The sequence below is a fragment of the Halichoeres trimaculatus genome, unplaced genomic scaffold, assembly GCF_033239565.1.
Source record: "Halichoeres trimaculatus isolate MK-OKI-2021-1 unplaced genomic scaffold, fHalTri1.1 fHalTri1_scaffold_15, whole genome shotgun sequence".
Classification (NCBI taxonomy): Eukaryota; Metazoa; Chordata; class Actinopteri; order Labriformes; family Labridae; genus Halichoeres; species Halichoeres trimaculatus.
Window position 1 is genome coordinate 19,201,750 of NW_027437193.1, and position 21,122 is coordinate 19,222,871.

The 21,122-nt window shown below is 41.2% G+C and overlaps 1 protein-coding gene across 1 annotated transcript; it reads left to right on the top strand.

Annotated features, from left to right (window-relative positions):
* Positions 1-132: 132 nt before the first annotated feature.
* Positions 133-21,113, top strand: ap1g2 (adaptor related protein complex 1 subunit gamma 2). Its single transcript, XM_074688157.1, has 22 exons — positions 133-271; positions 2,961-3,163; positions 3,446-3,570; positions 5,016-5,157; positions 5,424-5,520; positions 5,626-5,702; positions 5,815-5,910; positions 6,944-7,024; positions 7,618-7,716; positions 8,302-8,357; positions 9,003-9,116; positions 10,395-10,535; positions 10,965-11,019; positions 12,870-12,992; positions 14,841-14,930; positions 15,522-15,649; positions 16,778-16,882; positions 17,341-17,494; positions 18,075-18,237; positions 18,371-18,522; positions 18,876-18,974; positions 19,941-21,113. Exons 2-22 carry the CDS (start codon positions 2,963-2,965, stop codon positions 20,031-20,033), a joined length of 2,391 nt encoding a protein of 796 aa, XP_074544258.1. The 5' UTR covers positions 133-271; positions 2,961-2,962; the 3' UTR covers positions 20,034-21,113.
* Positions 21,114-21,122: the final 9 nt, after the last annotated feature.

Consider the following 21,122-nt stretch of genomic DNA (forward strand, 5'->3'; position numbering starts at 1 on the left):
CTGAAATGAAGTTGGAAAACTCAAATGAGCTTCCCCTGCCACAATTTAGCTCATTGCATTTATGATAAGCCAAAGAACGTAAAACCCTAACTTCAAGCAAACGTTTTTATTTTGAAAGTTTTGACCGGAAGTTGCACGGCTGTTGTCGTTGACTTGACTCTACATGGGCTCACAGTGTTAGGGTTTCCAGCCAACTGACTGCTGCCGAGTGTTGGGGGTTTGGCTGGACCGGTTTTCTTCTCAAATACCGGGGACTCTGTAGAGTGTACAGGTATGATTTTATTCTGTAGTTTCACTGTGAATATAAACAGGCTGTGAAGCTAACAGAGCTAGCTATGTAGCGACAATCTCTCTGAGCTGGGCTGACAGCATCTGAAGGTTAGCTGTGCTCGATCTGTTTGCTAGCCCCTGACTCATTATTCTGACCTGTACTGTGGACTGGAGGAGGGTTGGAGGGTTGTTTGTTTGTTAACTCGTTGACTGAGATGTAGTTTAACCAAAGTTAATTCCTGTGACCGCAGGTATTTGACAGTAAGTTTGTGTTAAAGCAGACAGAGGAATGAATTCAACACGCAGCAGCAGTGTGTCAGTAGAAGCAGAGGTCAGTGTTCAGCACTGAGGTGGTTTAAGAAGTTGGTCTAACTTCAGCTGGTTCAAGATAGTTATAAAGTCGTCATAGCTTCGTCACTCTTTAGTTTTATCTGGAAAAGGCGGTTAATACACAATCCACTATGTTTTGATGCCCGTCTCCTGCCTGTAACATGCATTTGGGTGCATGAGCACAGGTTTATCCACATTGCAATCCTTTGGAATAATTCTATCCATGCTTTAAAACTACATTTACACACATAACGTGTATACATTGCAGTGCTTCCCGTTTAACACCTGACAGAGCTGAAAGTACTGACTTCTGTTTGCCTTAAAATCATGATCATGGAAGATGCCGTTGTTTTTTATCCACTTTTAACTTTAATATTTGGTGTGTCCACATTTTGCAGCATGTCTCTGGCACAGTGTCAATATATCTCTTGGGAACTTCAGCACTAATGTTATTATCCCATGCCTTCTGCAACTCAAGCCAAAGGCTTTCTTTTTAATGTTCAACAGATCTGTCCACTTTACTTTACAACGTGCCCAGATTTGCTGGATGGGGCTGAGGTCCTAACTTGAGGAGGCCAGTCCATCATTTATATGGAATGAGACCCAATCTCCTTATAATAGCTCTATTCTATGGCATATAGAACATGAAGATAACTTTTTTTGTATATTCCATCATTTGATGAGAATTTTAATTGCCAATTGTAAATAACTACTGAAACTTCACAGGTCAAACGCCAAGCATTTTAATGCAGGGTGTCCACGGGGTCTTAAAAAGTATTAAAAGTGGATAAATCAATTTTGGGAAAATTAAGGGCCTTAAAAAGTATTAAAAAGTCTTAATTGTGGTTTTATGAGGTATTAAGTTTCATAGGTATTCAAGCTTTGACCCAAAAAATATCCATGAATATTTATTTTCCTCCTTGCAGCTGTCCCCTGATTGGGACGTTAAACATTCAGCCAATAAAGTTCTAAAATAGAATAGAATAGAAAAGAATATAGTTACTTTATTGATCCCAAACTGGAAAATTGTTGTGTTAACAGCAGAAATCAATGGAGTCAGTAGAAAAATACAAAAATAAAAAAGAATAGAATAAAAAAAAATACATAAAGACTCTAGTTACAATAAAATTCAACAATAAGGATTGTGAGCGGTATAAACACCAGCTATAAATAATGTCATTTCTAGTTTCATAAAGAGAAATTGAATACAACAAAAAGTAAATCACACAATCTCCGGCACATGTCCTAAATTTTAAAAATGATTAAATAATTTCTCATTTTCTTCAGCAAGTTGGCCTTAAATAACTGCTGTTTCTTGTTGTGGGAGTGTTGATAAACCTTCCTTTAGTTTCATTTGTTCTTTCAAGCTTTATTCCTCCTTAGCTTACATCATTTCTGTAAAACTGTAAACTACAACTGTTAAAAAGTGGATGCCAACAACAACTGAAAGTTGCGATAAAGTCTTAAAACATTTTTAAAGGTTTTTGAAGAAGTCTTAAAAAGGTATTGAAATCAACCTCAGGATTTTAGCATGTACCTTGTAATGACTTTGGCCTCCACTGTATGTATCAGGCATGCTTTCACTTCTCCTGCAAACATTTCAACTCTAGTTTCCTTCCATGATGCAAGATTATAAGGAAGTAACTGTTCAGCTATGTACAAGAGCCATAAGCAGACTTACAGGCGTATGATTTATGAGTTAATTTCAGTTAGTCTCTCAGGGTTGGACTGAACATCAGTTGATCGTATCTTGTGTCTCCAGCATTGTTAAAGCACAAAACAAACACAGAGACAGGGCTGGACTTGTAAGTGAAGGCATATCCTGGTCTGGTCAGCCACAGTGACCAGCCTATGGGTTTGTTGTCTAGATCACAAGATAATTATTCCATAATGGCAAGAATACAAACTATGCTGTGTTGAGATGATAGGATTTGTGCTCTGTGCTTTTAAACAGGGGTAGCTTTTTCCTTTATTCCAAGTTGGATTAAAATGTCTAATTTTAGATCCTCAAAGTGTAAAGCCCACTTAAATATTTACATTTTACTCTATCTAATGTAGGTGAGCCACCTGCTAGGAGGTGTGTTTGTTTGTTTTTGTCCCAACATGTAGATGTATATAGATCCAGGAAGTAAAACCAGCCAATCACTCTTTATCTCTATATTCAGTACATTTTTCTATGCTAATGTTCTGTTTTAACACGTCATACATGCACAACAACACACAAATCCACCCATCCACACACACATTCACACTCACATACACACACACACACACACACACACACACACACACACACACACACACACACACACACACACACACACACACACACACACACACACACACACACACACACACAGCCATGTCTCCATCAGTCCCCCTGCAGGAGATGATCCGAGCTATCAGGTCAGCCAGGACGCAGTGTGAGGAGCGGGGTGTCATCCAGAGAGAGTGTGCAGCCATCCGGGCCCAGTTCAGACAATCAGACAATGGGGGACGATCGCACAACCTGGCCAAGCTTCTATATGTGCACATGCTGGGCTACCCTGCTCACTTTGGTCAGGTGAGAGGATTTTACTAATACCTGTCATGAGGTTGCTGGTGTTAAGAGTTCTTTGTCAGTATAATACGGGGTAATGTGGTTGATTCCCTCAGGGAAAGTCTGCAGTATTGCTAACTCATGTCTGAAAATTGGACACACACACACAGACAGCTCCCTTCCCCCAGCCCCTGGTCTGCAGCTCTAGACCCAGGCCTGACCTCCTCACTGAGCTTCAAAGACAGAGGAACTGTCCCTGTTTTAAGTGACCTCACAGTAAAGTGAAGTTGTCATTCTTCCTTTTAGATGGAGTGTGTTCGGATGATAGCCAGCCCTCGCTACAGTGAGAAGCGAGTGGGGTATCTGGGAGCCATGATGCTGCTGGATGAGAAACAGGATGCCAGTTTGCTCATTACCAACTCCATCAAGAAGTAAGAACTGTCACTCTGATCTGAAATCTGCAAACGTATTGAAATATGTTCTGACCCTCAATGAGAAATATGAGTCTAACAAAGTCTGTGAATAGAACTCAAGGTAACCACTTCATAAGTGAGGATAAAGCTTGTCCTAAAGCTTTTAGTGGTTCTGGGAGAAGCCCAGATGCAGTTAACTGTTTGGGAAAAGGCCAAAGAGTAGAAGTTTCACACAGTATTCAGTTAAAGAGAAGGACAAATGTGGATCCAGATGACGTTAGATAATAGCGAAGCCTGAAACACCAAAATTCAAACTTGACATCGAGACAGATTTACATTTTCTTGCAAGAAGCCCCTGACTATCGACCAATGATGACATTGCCTCTAGGAGTGAAGGTGAACTATTTGAATCACCCAGGTGTAGCCAGCTGTCTGTGATAAAGGACTTCTAGCCAATTCTTTTTTTTCAGTGTGTTGTGTTGTTTAAATTTAGTTCTTGAAATAAAAGTGAAACCAAATTTTTCTCTTCAGATATGTCTGTTAAAGAAAATAGAAAAGCACTCGGAGAGTACAGACCTCTGCCAAGTATATTGTGATTGTCACGCAACACTTTAGTCCTACTTTAATGTTGTACTCCCTTTCAGCAGACTGTCTGCTACAATTTAGTGTTAGTTGCAGGTTTGTATGATAATTTGTTACATGACAGTGTTGAAAATTATGATGACCCAGTACATATTTCATATTCCAGATCTTAGTATCCAGAATATTGCCTAGTTCTGGATTGTACTTTTACATCTGTCAGAAATGATGGTGACCTTGTCTTGTATAGTTTTGCAAAGCAATTCGACCATTTATGGTGGAGTTATATAAACATATGGTGAAAACAGCCCTATCTCACAATGATAAAGAATCCTCTAAAAAATCCTGGACCCAGATGGTGATCCGGATCACCTCCAAAAATCTAATCACTTCTTCCTTATCCCATTTTGAACATCTCCTGAAAATTTCATCAAGAGCCATTCATCCATTCGTTATTTTTCGTGTTATGTTGTTCACAGACAAACAAACAGACCCCCCCCCCCCCCCCCCCCCACACACACACACACAAAAAATAAATAAATAAAGAAAGAAAAAACAAAAAAAAAACTTAACCGCCTTGGCGGAGGTAATAGTGTCATTTTTGGTAAGTGAATCCCCCAGAGAAGAGTCAGTCTCAGAAAATAATGATGAGGATTTGGGGAATTACTAAAATGAACATGTTTAAACAAGTTTTTACAAGTTTGTGAACAAGCATATTATAAATCACATGATCTTAGTGTATTCATCTCCAACGGGGGGAGCAGCATTAATCACTCAGACTCCAAAAAACATAGCTCATTCTGATTATTTAAGGAAGTCAATGAACATTATGCAATAATAAAAACAGCTGTTTACTGATTTTATTATGTCTGTGTCTCCTGCAGTGACCTCTCCCATAGTAACCAGTATGTGCAGTCTCTGGCGCTGTGCACTCTGGCTTGTATGGGTTCAGCTGAGATGTGCAGAGATCTGGCACCAGAGATTGACCGGCTGCTCAGAGCGTCCAATTCCTACATAAAGAAGAAGGTGGGACTTCAAGTTTTTGTTTTCAGCAGTCTTTAGTAATGTAAATACATCTTTATCTACAGTCTCTGCTGGTTGAATACTAAATAGGATGCATAAGTTTATGACTGAGACTCAAGTTTTTGATTATGATTGATACAGCAGTGATTCATGTCTTCTATGGTAAACAGATTTTATTGCACTTTCTGAACTGAAGCTAGCAGTGTCTCTCTGTAACCCATCATCTCCTGTAGTAGTGATGCTTTTTCTGTTGACGTCTGTTCCTTTAGGCCGCTCTGTGTGCTGTTCACATTGTGCGAAAAGTCAACGATCTTGGGGAGCTGTTCACCCCAGCCGCTCGAGCTCTCCTCTCTGAGAAAAACCACGGTCAGCTGATCAACTTTTGCACCACGCCTAACAGTTACACATAACCTATTTCGCTGATCCCCAAATCTCTTGATCTCCTGTGGATTTGTCTCTATGTACCTGTAGGTGTGTTACACGGTGCTGTGGTGCTCATCACTGAGCTGTGTGAGAAGAATCCAGAGACCCTGGAGCGCTTCAGGAAGGTACAAGAAGGACAAACACACTAACACCTCTTAGTCTGACAAGTTTCGTATGTCCACACTCTTTGTTTTTGTGTTTGAGGTGGTATGTTTTCGTGCTGTGTGTCTATCTTAGACAGTCCCAGATCTGGTTCAGATCATGAAGGGTTTGGTCATTTCCGGTTATTCTCCAGAGCACGATGTGGCAGGAATCAGTGATCCCTTCCTCCAGGTAAGTCTGCAGCCACACTTATTTTGCAAACCATCCACCCATGTAGATTTGTTATAGCTGTCCATTTTGTGACTGAAAACAGATGTGTCGTACTTTTACACATATGTCTTGCCCTTCTCTTACTTTTATGCCACTTTTTGACTCAACAATGACAAAAAATGTCATTTTGTTGTATTTTTAATGATACTGGATATGATGAGACATCAATCGATTTTGTAATGAAAATCTTAAAAGCCAACCAGTGCTCACAAATAGTCCCTCCTCGGCTTGACTGTAAACAGGTTGAGTTTGGGCATTCAAAAAAAGAGATGGGTATCTTTCACATTTAAAACGCTACGTACCGATGCCTGATACCTGGTAATTGGTACCGGTACTCAACAATACCGATTTTTGGTACTTTTTTTGTGTTCTTGTGGTAAAAAGTAGCAATTTGTGTTCATGTCCAGCATGGAAAATCACCTACTCTTTCACTCCCTCACAGTCACTAGGATGCGTTAAGGTACCTAAACATGGTACCTTTTGATTTTATGTGAATCTGTACCCAGTACTTTTGACAGGATTTGGTCGGTACCCATAAAAGTACCTAGTTCGGTACCCATACCTGTTCAGGAATGACAATGCTCTCCGCCAAACGTGACCTGGGATTTTTATTTTGACTCAAAGCTTGTTAAAGAGTTTTACAGATTTTTTTTTTAAATTAAGGATAGAGTCCATGAAACACAGCAACATTGGCCAGAAAGCCATATAGGATATGTCACTGTTATTTGGTGTTTCTCCTTCTTTGACCTTGGAAATGGCACCTTGATTTTTTTTTCTGCTATTTTACCAACTTTATCCCAGTATGAGCCCAAAATGCTTCGAGTACTTGTCAAGGCTTTAAAATTAGACATATTACTTATATCTGATCTTTACCACTCCCTTTGTCTCACTACCAAACACACTCTTTTCCCCTGATATTTCTCTCCATTTTTCTTTGTTCTGCTCGCTTTAACAACTCCTCCATCATCTCACTCTCTGTGGCATCCTTCCTCAGGTTCGTATCTTAAGGTTGCTGAGGATTTTGGGTCGCAACAACGAAGCAGCCAGCGACGCCATGAATGACCTACTAGCTCAGGTACAAGGCTTGCTGTACTAAAAAAAAAGAACGCAATTATATTAAGTTTTTGTTTCAGGAAACATTGTCTATTTAGTTCAGGGTCTTAATTCAGCTTAAATCTCTGTACAGCAGAATAAACAACAGCTTGTCAACAGAGGCATGACTCATATGACCCTGTGATCCATATTTGGTGCATTCTGTTATCAAAAAACAAATGAAGCAAAGACCAAAAGCCTAAAATAGCAGCCCACAAACAAAGCATTGACATCATGGTGATTTAAATATTCTGTATGTTGTATTATGCTCAAAGTTCAGGTTACCCAGCACTGCTAGATTACACACTTCACAATCTCTGTTGACATTTACACTTGCGGGCTAACGTCACTCACTTCCTAGTTTTTTTTTAGTCCCTTAAGGCTATCACTGCTCGTGTTTGGACTCATGTCAGTCACACAGTTTGACTGCATCATCAAAACAGTGAATGTGACTTAAATCATGTCTTCAGTTTATGGAAGAGAAGTGAATGTCATGGATCAGAGATGATGGTTATTAATGATTAAATGTATTCAGTTGGATGACTCATGACCTGACTTGTATGACTTGTCACACAGGTGGCGACCAACACTGACAGCACGAAGACTGTCGGCAACGCAGTGCTGTATGAGACAGTTCTCACCGTGCTGGACATCAAGTCAGAGAGCGGCCTGAGGGTGAGACACAGGAAACGTTCCTCTCTGTGTGGGAAACAAAAGTTCAATTATGATGAAAAGCCCACACTCTGTACTTTTACTTCCTCATTGTAACATGAGCATTTGAAATAAACACACTATGCCAGTCTGAATTGACTGGATATTAAATTCTATTCAGACTAATTCAGACTGAATGACTTAATTTATTAGCCGTTCATGAAGAGTTACCCTCTCACTCAGCAGATTTCCATTTGTGACCGAGGCCTGAGTATAATGGTCATACTTTCACATTATTATGAAGCCATCCATCAGCCACAGCCACACTCAGAGTAATTGGTGCTGATTTATAGTTAGAAATTAAATCTGTTTAGGCTTGAAGGCTACTATATTGTTTATTTATTGCACTCCAAATCTTTTTTGCAATAATGAACAGTGTTCTCACAAATTAAACACTTTTCTCTGCCTCATAGTTTATATTTCACAAGCATCGATGCTCTTATTGTACTGTTACTGTGGAACAATCAGACAGTAAAATTTCCTTTGGGAGTTAAACTTGATTGAAAAAATTGATTAAGGCATTTGTGCTTTTGTCGCCCTGTGCTTCAGGTTCTTGCTGTAAACATCCTGGGAAGATTTCTCCTAAACAACGACAGAAATATTCGGTTGGTCCCTTTTCTTCTTTTATTTTCTCAATGTGTTTCTGCTCCTGTCCTCCCTCATTCCCCTCCCTCTTCTGTTATCTCTCTGGGTCATTTTACCTTTTCCATTCCACAAAGCCAACATCAAACTCACAGCAGTGTGAGAGAGAAACCTCCCGCAGGCTGCTATCAGTCTGAGCTCACTAATCACTTTCACTGGAGCCAAACCAGCAGGTGTCTATCAGAATTATAAGGCTGATCTCTTCATTTTGGGACATGTCGTTAATCATCAGACGATGAGGAGACCTGGGGGTGTTTGTGTTGTTGTTTTCTTTTTGAAGTTTGTCTCCATCTGGGCTGTGTGGTCAGGCAGGCCTGTCTGGTTCTACCTGCAGGGCCCCTGAACCGCTCTGTGGCTGAGTGATTGTTACAGGACAGGTTTATTCAGCTCGATAACATCTCCCCCCGTGCTCACATGAATACTTCATGAGACATTTCAAGTAGAAAGATAAATTATTGATCATCTTGAGTGGATAAAGTAATGATTGTACAGTGCTGCCGTTAATCTTGGATGTAGTGTAAAGTTTATTATTTCTTTACTTGATGAAATGTGGAGGATGAAGATAAACATTGACAACTTTATTTGCTCTGCTCTGTTTGCATGTTTAGCTACATTGCCATGATCTCTCTTCAGAAGATAGTGGGGACGGACCACAATGCAGTGCAGCGTCACAGGGGGACTATCGTGGACTGCCTGAAGGACCAGGATGCCTCTGTCAAACGGTGCCTTTCACCTTTCCCCTTTTGTTTGTCACAGCTGGTTTTCCACAGAGGTTAGGATGTCTCAGCACCAGTGGCGGCTGCTGGTCAGTCAAGGGGAAGCTCATAAATTTGTTTATTTAATTAAATTTAAATTCTACCCTCCATTCCTTTTAAAGAAAATTATCTGTGACACTGTCGTACCAACCAGGTGTTTTTTTCCAGGGATTTTTCTGGTGTTCTCTCAATGGCCAGCAGAGCTAAACTGCTTTAACGGCCCATTGTGTTGCAGGTGTAAGACTTGAGCCGCTTAAAACAGGAGAAGCTCCTCTCTACACCTGCAGGCTGTAAGTGTGAGTGATAGGGGGAGAAGCTCTGCAGCTGTAGCTGTAGCTGCTTATTGGTGAAAAGAGAGAGAATCTTTAAACACAACGCTCATTGTTTTTAAGAAATGTAAACTCGCTGGGGATCGATAAAGCCTCCGGATCAGTCCAGAACAACTTAATGTAGAACTCAGAAGACGCTCAGGTGGAGGGTTATACTTCAAGATGGCTGACTGGCTCATTTCACTGTCAATCAAAAAGGAATTCAGCCTCAGACAGATCATCCAATCATTATGCATAAGCCCAGTGTCCAGGCCAGCCCACTGTCTCATAGACCCCCAGAGACGCTGAGCGTCCGATGGGCTGGACAAAGCCCAGTGTTTATCCAATGACCGTCCAGTTTCCGCAGTGGAACAATCCACTCTAAGCTTCCCCGCTGAAGTCAGAAGACGCTCAGCGTACGACTGTGTCAAAGCGCTGAGACGCTGCGGGGATGAATGAGAAGAAGGTCGATCCAGTTACCTGTGATAGGTAGCTGATTCTGAACAAAAGATGAAGGAATTCTAGCGCATATTTAGTCAATGAGATGTACACACAGCAGTACATATCATCACTTTTTTAGGGACATTTTAGAGGAAGCTGAGCTTCCCTTGCAGTCTTCGAGCAATCACCATGGCTCAGCACTCCACAGTGAGTGACACAAAAGAGTCTTGTTACGTGATCACACATTTGGTTATTTTAAGGTGCTCTCACCAAAACAAGTCAATTGATACTTCAAGGGTTTCTTTAGATAAGTAGCATCACCAGTCTTGAAAAGCTATTTAGTATAAAAATCTTACTGAAGTAATTTTCGTTGAGCAGCTGATCTTTGTTTGCCTCGTGTCAACATTTAGGTTATGTACAGCAGAGTCACAGTTTAACAGTAAGTGCTGCATGTGAATAGTGATCATCAATCGATCTGTTTTAACTTGCTCTCCAGCCGTGCGTTGGATCTGTCTCTAGCGTTGGTGTCAGCCTCCAACATCCGCTCCATGATGAAGGAACTGCTCCTCTTCCTCTCCTCTTGCCCCCCTGAGCTCAGGGCTCAGGCTGCTAGTGGCATATTCAACGCTGCAGAGAGGTGAGGAACACACTGCACACATATGTTCAGGACACACACACACACACACACACACACACACACACACACACACAAACCAATCTATGCATGCAGGCACACATACCATCATCTGCCTACAGAGACGTTTAATAACCTCGCCATCCCCAGCTGGGACGAGATAATGTGACCATTAATGTGATGCAGCTGTTGAGCTGTAACAAATCGAGTCTGTGCTTCAAGTGCACTGTACGTGTCTCCATGTCTCACTCTGTGTCTGCCTCCTCTCACGTCTCTTTCAGCAATGATAAAGAGTCTCCTCTGTGTCTATTCTCTATCCCTCTTGCTCCTCTATGTGTTTTGTTTTGCGTGTGTTCCTGGAGTGAGAGTGGTGTACATATGTGAGACAGCCCCTCGAGCACTACTGAGCGTGTGTGTCTCTGTTTCTGTCAGGTATGCACCCTCCCAGCGCTGGCACATTGACACCATCCTGCATGTCCTCACCACGGTAAATACAGACTGAGCTGCTCACTCTGCTGCACTCTGACACACACCCTGTTGATGCCTGAGGTTGCATGTATCTCTGATGAACTGATCAAAAATGGGCATTTTGGAGTGCAAAGGTTTTGATTCATCTCAGTGTGCCACATCGGTTTCCAGTCTCCACTTTAGATTAGATACATAAAGTTATTCCAAAACTGATGTAGAGTCTCTGTCAACAGTGCAAACACAGGGGCCTGTCCTATGAAGCTGGATTTCCTTTATCCAGGTAGCTTCAAGCTTCACCTTGGATTTTCCTTCTTAGGACACTGGTTCACTTCTTACCTGGATAACTCGCTCAGAAACTCATTCAGAATAGCTAACCTGCTTCGGAGCAGATTGAGTTCTGAATAAGTGATCAATGATAGTGCGGAGGCCCCTCCTGGAAGTCGAGATAATTTCATTTTCAATATAGCGCTTGATCAGTGATTTAGAGACACCTCTCTCATAAATCAGGTCTTTACTTTGTTTTTGTTTTTTTAATTTAATAGACTAAATAATCTTATGATGTTTATGTAATTTACACGATAGGATGTTATTTGTACAACGTCACATTCACATTTCTCCTCGCACTGTTTTGTGCACGGCACGTTCGCAGGCACACAAACACATGCGTGCATTTACACACACAAAGACAAGCTCATTCCGTAAAGCGGACAGAGAGCTGGAAAAACAGCACAAGAAACATTTTCCAGCACCTTTTCTATGAAGATGCAACACTTGCTCTCCTGGGCTAACACCCCCCCACTGCCAACAACATCACCGCCCCCCCAAGGCTGTAAACCTTGGGAAAGCACTGAATGAGTAGCACCACCTCCTGATCAGTCAGCTCTCTTAAGCCACATTTCAACCAAGCAGTTGTTTGGTTGTTTGAAAAGGGCCTGCCCATTCACTAATTGTCATTCTGTTTCCGATCTGTAATGGAGCACTTGTACCTCACCTGTGAACCACTGAACTGTAGGGAACCGTAATCAGCTCAGCAAGAAGAGCGGTGCTCAGTGTTTTATTTGCATACAGATCAGGAAAGGTAGACCTGATCATAAGTGGTCTCTGGAAACACATTTGGAAGCACGAGATAATGCAAAATGTGAATGCTCGTGCTCAGAGCTGTCCATTTCTGAGCCTTCACCAGGACATGTGTTAATATCAGGTCTAAAAACACAGAAATGTCTGAGTTCCATGTGAACCTACACTTAAAGCTGTCCATTTAGGATCCGATCACCCAAGACGCAGTAACTTCAGGAATACAGGGTCAAAATTTTGAAGCAGGGGCTGCTTGTAAAAGGGCTGCTCAGTAAATTTGTGACTCCTAAATAAAGATTAGCACCTGCTCTGTTCATCCTTTCTTACATGCAGCTCCTGGTTGTGAATAATCCACATTAATGAGTTTAATTTGGCTCACTGTTGCTTCCTTACTTCTTGTTTTCTGCTTCATTTATTAAATAGTTAGTGGATGCTTGCTCAAATCTTTCACTTATTTTCTGAAACATTGTATAGATAAAGAAGAAGAGGAAGAGGGGCGTGTCTTCTTAATTAAAACTGAACCCTAATCTGTAAATACCTTTCAGTGGTGTAGTGGAAATGAGCAGGGAAGGAAACGACCCCCATGTGAGCTCATTGTGTCTGGGAGAATGAAGAGTGACCCAAATACTCAGCCCAGCTGTCTGGCTGATGGGATGGCGTGTGCGTGTGTGTGTGTGTGTGTGTGTGTGTGTGTGTGTGTGTGTGTGTGTGTGTGTGTGAGTGTGTGTGTGTGTGTGTGTGTGAGTGTGTGAGTGGGCTTGTGCTTGTGCTTGACTCTGATCTCCGCTCCGTCAGGCAGGGGGTGACGTGAGGGATGAGACAGTCCCCAACCTGATCCAGCTCATCACCAACGCCTCAGAGCTGCACTGTTACACCGTCCACAAGCTGTACAGAGCTCTGCTCACGGACATCACTCAGGTTTGTGTTTCAGTCAGTCTCTCCTATGAGCCTCCTGTTCCCACAGCAGAGCACTTCAGGTTTTGGAAAGTGGACTTATGAGGACAGGCTGTGAAAAGGAAGTGAAAACATGTCCTGGTTTCAAAAGTGATCCAAATGCAGAGAGCAGGTTTCGCTCAGTGGGTATACGAAGCAGTTGTACTCTGATTTTCTGCTCTATCCACTGTTCTCCTCTCTCAGCTGAGACATGAAACTGCCCCAGAAATAATCTCTAAAAATTAGATCCAATGTAATGTTCCTTCAGCCTCTAATCCACCCAAAGGTCAGCAGGGGACAACCGCAGAAAACAACCAGTTTGATTGTTGACACACAGCAAAGTTCATCCATCCTTTGTTCAAATGTTGGCACCTCTGGTTCCAAAACAACTGGATGATACAGTAAATGTTCAGCTCTTTACTTTCAAACACAGGTTTGTTAACCAGATGATGACTTCCCACAGGGTTTGTTCATAGATCCAGGAAATTGTGCAGGACATCTACACTGCAAAAACTGAAATCTTATCAAGTGTTTTTGTCTTATTTCAGAAGAAAATTCCTTTTTAGACTTAATATGAGCCAAATTCACATGACCAATCCAGAAAAATGTCTTGTTTAAAGTTATTTAAGGACAAAAATGAGGTCTGAATTGCTCGTAACCAGTAAAAAAAATCTGCTAATGGAACAAGGGAAAAGTTACTTGTATTAAGACATTGTTCTAGTCTCAAGGAAATTTTCAAGCAATTTTTTCTTGTTCCATTGGCAGATTTTTTTTACTGGTTACAAGTGATTCAAACCTCATTTTTGTACTCTGATAACTTGAAACAAGACATTTTTCTGGATTGATAAGTTGAAAGTGGCTCATATTGAGTATAATAAGACAATTTTTACTTGAAAAAAGACAAAAACACTTGATAAGATTTCAGTTTTCTGCAGTGTACAAAACAATCCTTCTTCTGTTTCCATGCTGAGCCCATATCACCCAAAATCAAAGACTGCAAAAACACAGACCACTCCATCAAAGAAAGAGTACAACAGGTTTTCTGTGAAACACAAAGTATTCCATGCATTTGCAAGGTCGTTGATATGTTTTGATTTAGCTAGAGACAGCTAAGTCAAGGTTCGTATAAAGTAAAATATGTACTGATCACAAATAGGTGATAGGAACCCTGTATGTCACTCAAATCAAACAGAATGAAAACACAGGAAACAAACTTAAGACCGTCTACCACAGTAACACCATAAAGCAAAAAGTATGGAAGATGCTTCCAAGGAAAAAACACAACCCAAGAAAACTTGAATGTAAAGGAGAATCCTGCAGTTTAACTGCCACATTCTGCTGGAAAAAGCTGCGGAAAATACAAAAAAAGCTGATCTTTTCATTTGTTTGACTCTTATTATCTGAATTCAGATAAAGATATTTTTGAAAGATCATTATCAATCATTGTATTCTCTTTACTTTTTCAATCATTTTAAGATTGTATTGTTTCATGGCTGTATCGTTTTGGCATTTTGGCTGAATAGTGTCTGAAACGCTGGCGTCTGTGTCAGACAGAGCTGCTGCGATGTCTCAGCAGAGGGAATTGCAGAGCTTTCAGTTTAAAAACGGCTGATGATGCAGCCAGGTTTATTTTTGGAACAAAGTCGGATGAGCAGTGGCCATTTACTCATCTGCAGAGTGCTGCAGTTTCACATCATCCACTGCCCTGACCTTTAGGGGATTGTGGGAAACTGTGTTTCATACAGCTGTGCAGGGATAAAGATTTTTTAAAAATTGTCTACTCTTTTTTTATTTTATGATTAATCTATGTGAAAAAAATATCTGTGTGTGCAGCAATCTCTGGTGCAGGTTGCGTGTTGGTGTATAGGAGAGTACGGAGACCTGCTGCTGAGAGGGGAGTGTCAGGAGACGGAGCCTGTTCAGGTACACGTAGCGCCTGCTCAGATAATTAATACAACAAAATACACTCAAAGACTTTACTCAGAGGTTAATTATTCAGTGATATTAAAAGGTGATGAAAGTCTAAATTAAAAATTCATTCAACAGTTTGACTCACTCCTTAAACCATGATTCTAGCAGAGTGAATGTATCCAATGCTTAAGATGACTCTGATAACCCTGAAGGATATTCCAGTGACAAGTTGCTCATAAATTACAGTTTAAATAAAGTAATGTTGAGTGAAATGTAAACACAGATGATGATACAGTTGTGAGTGAATGCAATGGAGTGCAATAAAACAGTACCTAAGATAGGAGGGATATATGATAGTACGACACCTAAGGAAGGGTTAACAGTTAAACCAGCGGGAAGAAAAACTTTGAATTAGACCTGGTAACATGTTTAAGATGACATAAGACAACGATAAAGAACAGTGATATTCCACATGATGAAGATTAATAGTCAGTTTGTTAAATGCCAGGAGCTGGAATCTTCTGTTTTTACCTCCAGTTTTAATTTGATGAAAAGATTTGATGCAGAATTTTAGAGTCTAAATTGACTTGTTTCTTAATTCAGGTCACTGAAGACGACGTCCTGGACGCTTTGGAAACAGTTCTGCAGTCCCATATGTCGTCCCCCGCAACCAGAGGCTTTGCACTAACGGCCACCATGAAACTGAGCACACGCATCACTGATAATGTGGAGTAAGGAACACTGCAGCACACATACCCACACACACACACAGGCTGATACTGCTGATGCACAGTATTAGATCCAGAACACAGTGATGAACTCAGAGAAGCATGTAGTCCTTTATTTCCAGTTTCTGTGGTTACAACCTGTAAGCTTATGGTGAGTATATAACCTGTCTTTGAATGCTTGCCCCTGCTCCATATATCAGCGAATTCAGCTTTCTCAACTTAAAAGTGGCTGGAAAAAACAATTGAAACGTTTTGAATCAGCATTTTGTTTTGTTTCTGTTACATTCCTTTCGTATGTGTCTGTTTAACAACGACCAGATGCTTTTTTGTCTTATATTAAGAGCAAAACTGAGAGTACTACACTAAGGGTACTGTCCCTAACAGGTTCATCAGTGCAATGAATACTATTGCACAACAATGTGTATATTGCAAGGTTTTAAACCTCCAGACACTAGACATGCACTAATCGATCAATTGACTGATTGCCTTAATTTTGGGGGATCGGTGATCAGGGATTGGTGATCGGCCCATCCTTGCATATGAAACTGATCTGACAGCCAGCCATTGTTGCTTTTTGCTAAAACTCGGGACACTTTATTGTTTTTTTTTTAAGTTAAAACATACAGATTTTATTGTTTCACAGGTATTGTTCAATGATTTTCAATAAAATAAGGCTGGAACATTGAAGATATATTCTGTCAGTTACAAAAATTTAAAAAATTAAAATCGGTATCCGACTAAATCTGTATCCGCAGGTCAGGTTTTTCAAAGATTGGTGATAGGCCAGTGATCGGTGCACCCCTACCAGAAACCCCTGCTTTTGCTGGGTATGCGTTTTGAAATTTTTGAAAATTAGGTCCTCGTTTGGGAACATTCAGCTTTAGTGACCATGAAACACAAAAGGGTACTATGTTGCAGGAAAGCCTGAATGACACATCCCTGTATGAAGACGCAGGGCCTCGGGGTAAGGTAGATGATTGAACAGAGAGTTTTAAACAAAACTCGGGAACAAACATAAAACTGTTAGGAGTTGATGAGAAATTACACAGATTTAGATCATCTCTGAATCATTGCAGTAATGTTTCTGAACACTTCTCTAACTCCTTCTCTTCCTCTCCTTCCTCCTTTCAGTCGGATCAGAAGCATCGTCAGCATCTACGGCAGCTGTATCGATGTGGAGCTCCAGCAGAGGGCAGTTGAATACAACGCTCTGTTTAAAAAATACGACCACATGAGGTATGCAAAGCTTTACCTGCTCTTCATCATGCTTACCACAATTTCCAGGAAGTGATCTGACCTGGTGGTGTGCTGCATCCTGGCTGATTTGATCATGAGTGGACAGCTCAGAGTTCAAGCATTTACTCTTGGCATCATCACACACCTTCAAATGAGTCTCCAGTCACAGCTTGTGATTGATAGAATAGAAAATACTTTATTTAGCATGTAATTAAACTGTATGTTATTTACAAGTTACTTTTGGTGATACAAGGAGCACAAGCTGGCCTTAGTCTAGCCCACCATGAGTGTAAACACTGACACACCACTGTGGACCACTGTGTCTCTCTTCTGTGTGTGGCCTCAGTCTGTCCTTGATGTGGTCCACTCATGATCCAGTCACTTGAGGTGTACGCAGAAAGTGGGTATTGACGGTTTGTCTTTATATAAAGCCATTAAACTCTGTTTCCTGTCTGTAGAGCGGCAGTGCTGGAGAGGATGCCTGTGATTGAAAAGAACTCTCCAGGTCACACCAACGGAGAGTCCACAGGAACAGGAGAAGCTGTTAAAGAAATACAGCCGGCCAAACTCAAGCAGGCGGAGTCACTGCTGCCGCCACAACCTACAAACCAGGTTAGTTACACCTGGGCATCTTCTGATCCCTTTCTCTGCGTCTGACCTCCTTTAAATTGTCTCCTGTTGATTTGTGAGAGTCAAGGGTACACTTTTCAGCATCAACGGGCCAGGCTGCAGCTTCATCCAGAATCATTTTCAGTATCAATATGACGTTATTTGTTGTTTCCCAGTGAATAAATCCATGCTTGCTTTAATGTGCTGACACTTTTTTCTGGGCCTGCTTTCATGCACATCATGATAAAACATTGATGTTTTGCTGCAGGTGCTGCAACTTTTTGTGGTGAAATCTACAAAAATGAAAAAGAGTGAGAACACAGTGGTGAACTGAAATATAATGGCAAAGGTTTCAGTATCATCAGTGATGTGATTCTACGTTTCAAGCCATTTGAACTCTTGGAAGGATACTTCTTTACAACTTAGTTTTGTTTACCCGTTATTTATGGATGCAAGATAAGATAAAACTTTATTTATTCCCAGGGGGGGAATTTTGTTGCAGCATACAACAGATGGGAAGTAAAAGCAGTACACTTTACCATTAACAATAATACAGTAAAATAAAACCAAGTTCCATTTTCAGGTGTGTGATCTGTTGGACCTGCTGGGAGGCTCTGATGAGACTCTGCAGCCCAGCCCAGCAGTAAGCGGTTCAGCGCCTGGTCTTCCCATCAGCACAGGAAGCTCCGCTGGAGGAGACCTGCTGGATCTGCTGGGAGGGTTAGAGCCCGTTCCCGTCACACCAGGTCTGACCTGTAATACACACATGCAAACAACTTTTAGAGGAGTAGGGAGACTAAAATGTTGCTGCACTGAACCAATGTTAACTTCTCTGACTGTCCTGTGTCTGTTTTTTGAAACTGTTTATTTTCCCCTCAGCTCCCACAGTGTCCGTATATGAGAAAGACGCCGTGACTCTGACACTAGGCTGTGAGAAACAGTCAGACACCAGCCTCACAGTCACACTGACAGCCTCCAACTCCAGCGACTCAGACATTAGCAGCTTCACTCTGCAGGCTGCAGTGCCCAAGGTCTGTCTCCCTGCTGCCTATTCTTCCTGTTTATCATGTAGCAATACACTCACTGACACACAGCCGTCTCTGTGGGCTGATTTTTGACCTCCAAGGTGTGATAAAACTTTCAAAGGCCTGCAGCATGGTACGCATTTTTGAGGTTTGATATCCCCCAGAGCCACTCAGCTGATACTTTAAAACACACACACACACACACACACACACACACACACACACTGTTTCTGACAATTTGAATGTTGCTGGCAGGACTTTACACACTGACATGTTTCTTATGGAAAGCCAGCAGAGATGTGAAAAATGCAAATGTTTTAGTGCTGTGAACTTCAAAGTGCCATTTGATCTCCCCACAGAGCGTCCAGTTACACATGAAGGCTCCCAGTGGAGACTCTCTGCCTGCTCACGGCTCAGCTAAGGTGACACAGATGGTCATCCTCAACAACCCTAACAAGGTGGGTTTGACACCAGACTTTGAGATAACATTGTTTTCATCCTGATAAGAGATTCTGAGCACTGGAAGATACCAAGAACCTCTGCAATGCTAATTTTATAACAGAAACAGTCACACCAAACTAATTTCTCCTTTTTGAAAACTTCTTCTGCAAAAGAGAAAAGAAGTCCTTCAAATCAAATTTTAAGGTAGTGTGTACAGGATTTTCCTTTAAAAAAAAAAAAGTCAAATTTTACAGGAATAATCCTGCTTATCATCCTTCAAGGCTCAATACACGTGTGTCTGTGTCTGCAACTGCCACGAACCCCCTCCTCAGCCTGTATGTTGATGTTTTGGTTGTATTTGGACGTTTCTGGGCGGAGAGTAAGCGTGGTTACCTCAGCCAATCACAGCCTGCCCAGTGCACAAGTGACTCCCCATCTTAATTATAGCAAGTGTAGCAAAAGGCTATCCTGAGCAGCTACAATTGTAGATGTGGTATAGGGGGAAAAAGACACAAAGTGAAACGAAACGCCAAACAGATAAAGCTTTTTCCTAAATGAGGGTGAAGCTTTCAGGCACTTAGAGAGCAGCACGTTGGCTTTCTGCTAACCGGGTATGTGTCAGATTCCCATAATTAGCTTGTGCTAAGATGCAAATTCAGGTGCACGGCTTTTGAGACTCTCCTGCACAGAAATAAGGTGCTACGGGTGGTTGCTGGGCTAGTGAGTGTGTTCATGTTGTCACGGTTGGAGGCAGTGGGTGTGCGCTGCCGTGTGCACTGAGCCAAGGAGGAGGAGCTTAATTTGAATGATGTTAATATATAACAAAAATCCTGCAGACCCTTCCTTTAAATTTAATACACACGTTAAGTCAACATTCTCACTGCATCATTCTAAGAGAGCATAATGTTCCAGCTTTAAAACTTTTCAGTGATTAACTTTCCCAGATGAAGCAAAGTTTATTTGTCTGAATCTTCATCCATCAGGTGAACCTGAAGATGAGGGTCCGCGTATCTTACACCAGACAAGGCTCAGCATTTCAGGACACGGTTCAGATCGACTCTTTCCCTGGACTCTGACTGGAGCAGCACAGTCTGTCGTGACTGTGTGGACAGTCTGTGGGCATCACGATCATCTCTCACTGAGCAAAGGTTTAGTTATGTTGAGACACTGCGGTCTACAACTGGAGGTCACGCTTTCCTTCACAGGAAATCATCACATGACCTCACAGTGTTGGATGACCTTCTTTGACACGTGGCACAAGCTTAAGAAAATGATACTAAAAGAAAAATACTGAATCCATATCTGGGTTTTAGCTATCAAATCTGGTAACTGAAAGTTTTAACGATGCAGGGTTTTAAATTTCATAAATATTTACTTCTTGTGTCTTTAAGATTCAGCCACCAGATCAATTTGTCTCATAAAGAGAATAACCTTAACTCCCTTAGAGTGTTTTTTTCACCAACTTCACTGAGATAAAAATGCTCACTAATGACCCACCACTAAGAAAATATACTATTATCCAGCACACTAAGTTTCACTTGAAGAGGCAAAGACTTGACTTTAAGATTTAAGGATGTAGGATTTTAAACACAACCGTGTGTGTTGTATTTTCTCGTCTTCAGTTGTTCCTGTTTTTTAAGCCTTGATCAGTTGAACCACCTTTTAAGTAATTCCCCTGTGCCTTTCATCCTCTTAAGAACTGCGGGTTTACTCATGTACAGAAAATGCTTTTATGTTTAGTTTTGGAAGCAAAGGAATGGTTTTAAATGTAAGTGGTGTTATTTACAAACATGTTATTATCACTCCCATTGAGCAGTTTCTCCTCACATGCTGTTTACAGAACTGTATAGAAGACAGACGATGTGCTGTCTAAAGATGTAAATTTTACCTTTTCAGAAAATAAGCACAATTATAAGAGTTTGGAAGATGTGTAAAAAAAAATAAGTCACCCCTTTGTATTTGAACAACACTCAGATCAGCTTTAATAAAGTCTCATCTCTTAACATGGAGCTCTGTTGTAAAACACTGGATATCCTGAAGGTGTCAGTTATGGTGCTCCTCATGAACTTCAGTGCAATCTCTACCAGACTGTTTCAGATCACTACATTTACTGTAAAGAGAGGAGCTGGAGAAGTATTCTATCAGTTGTGTCTTTAAATCTTCAG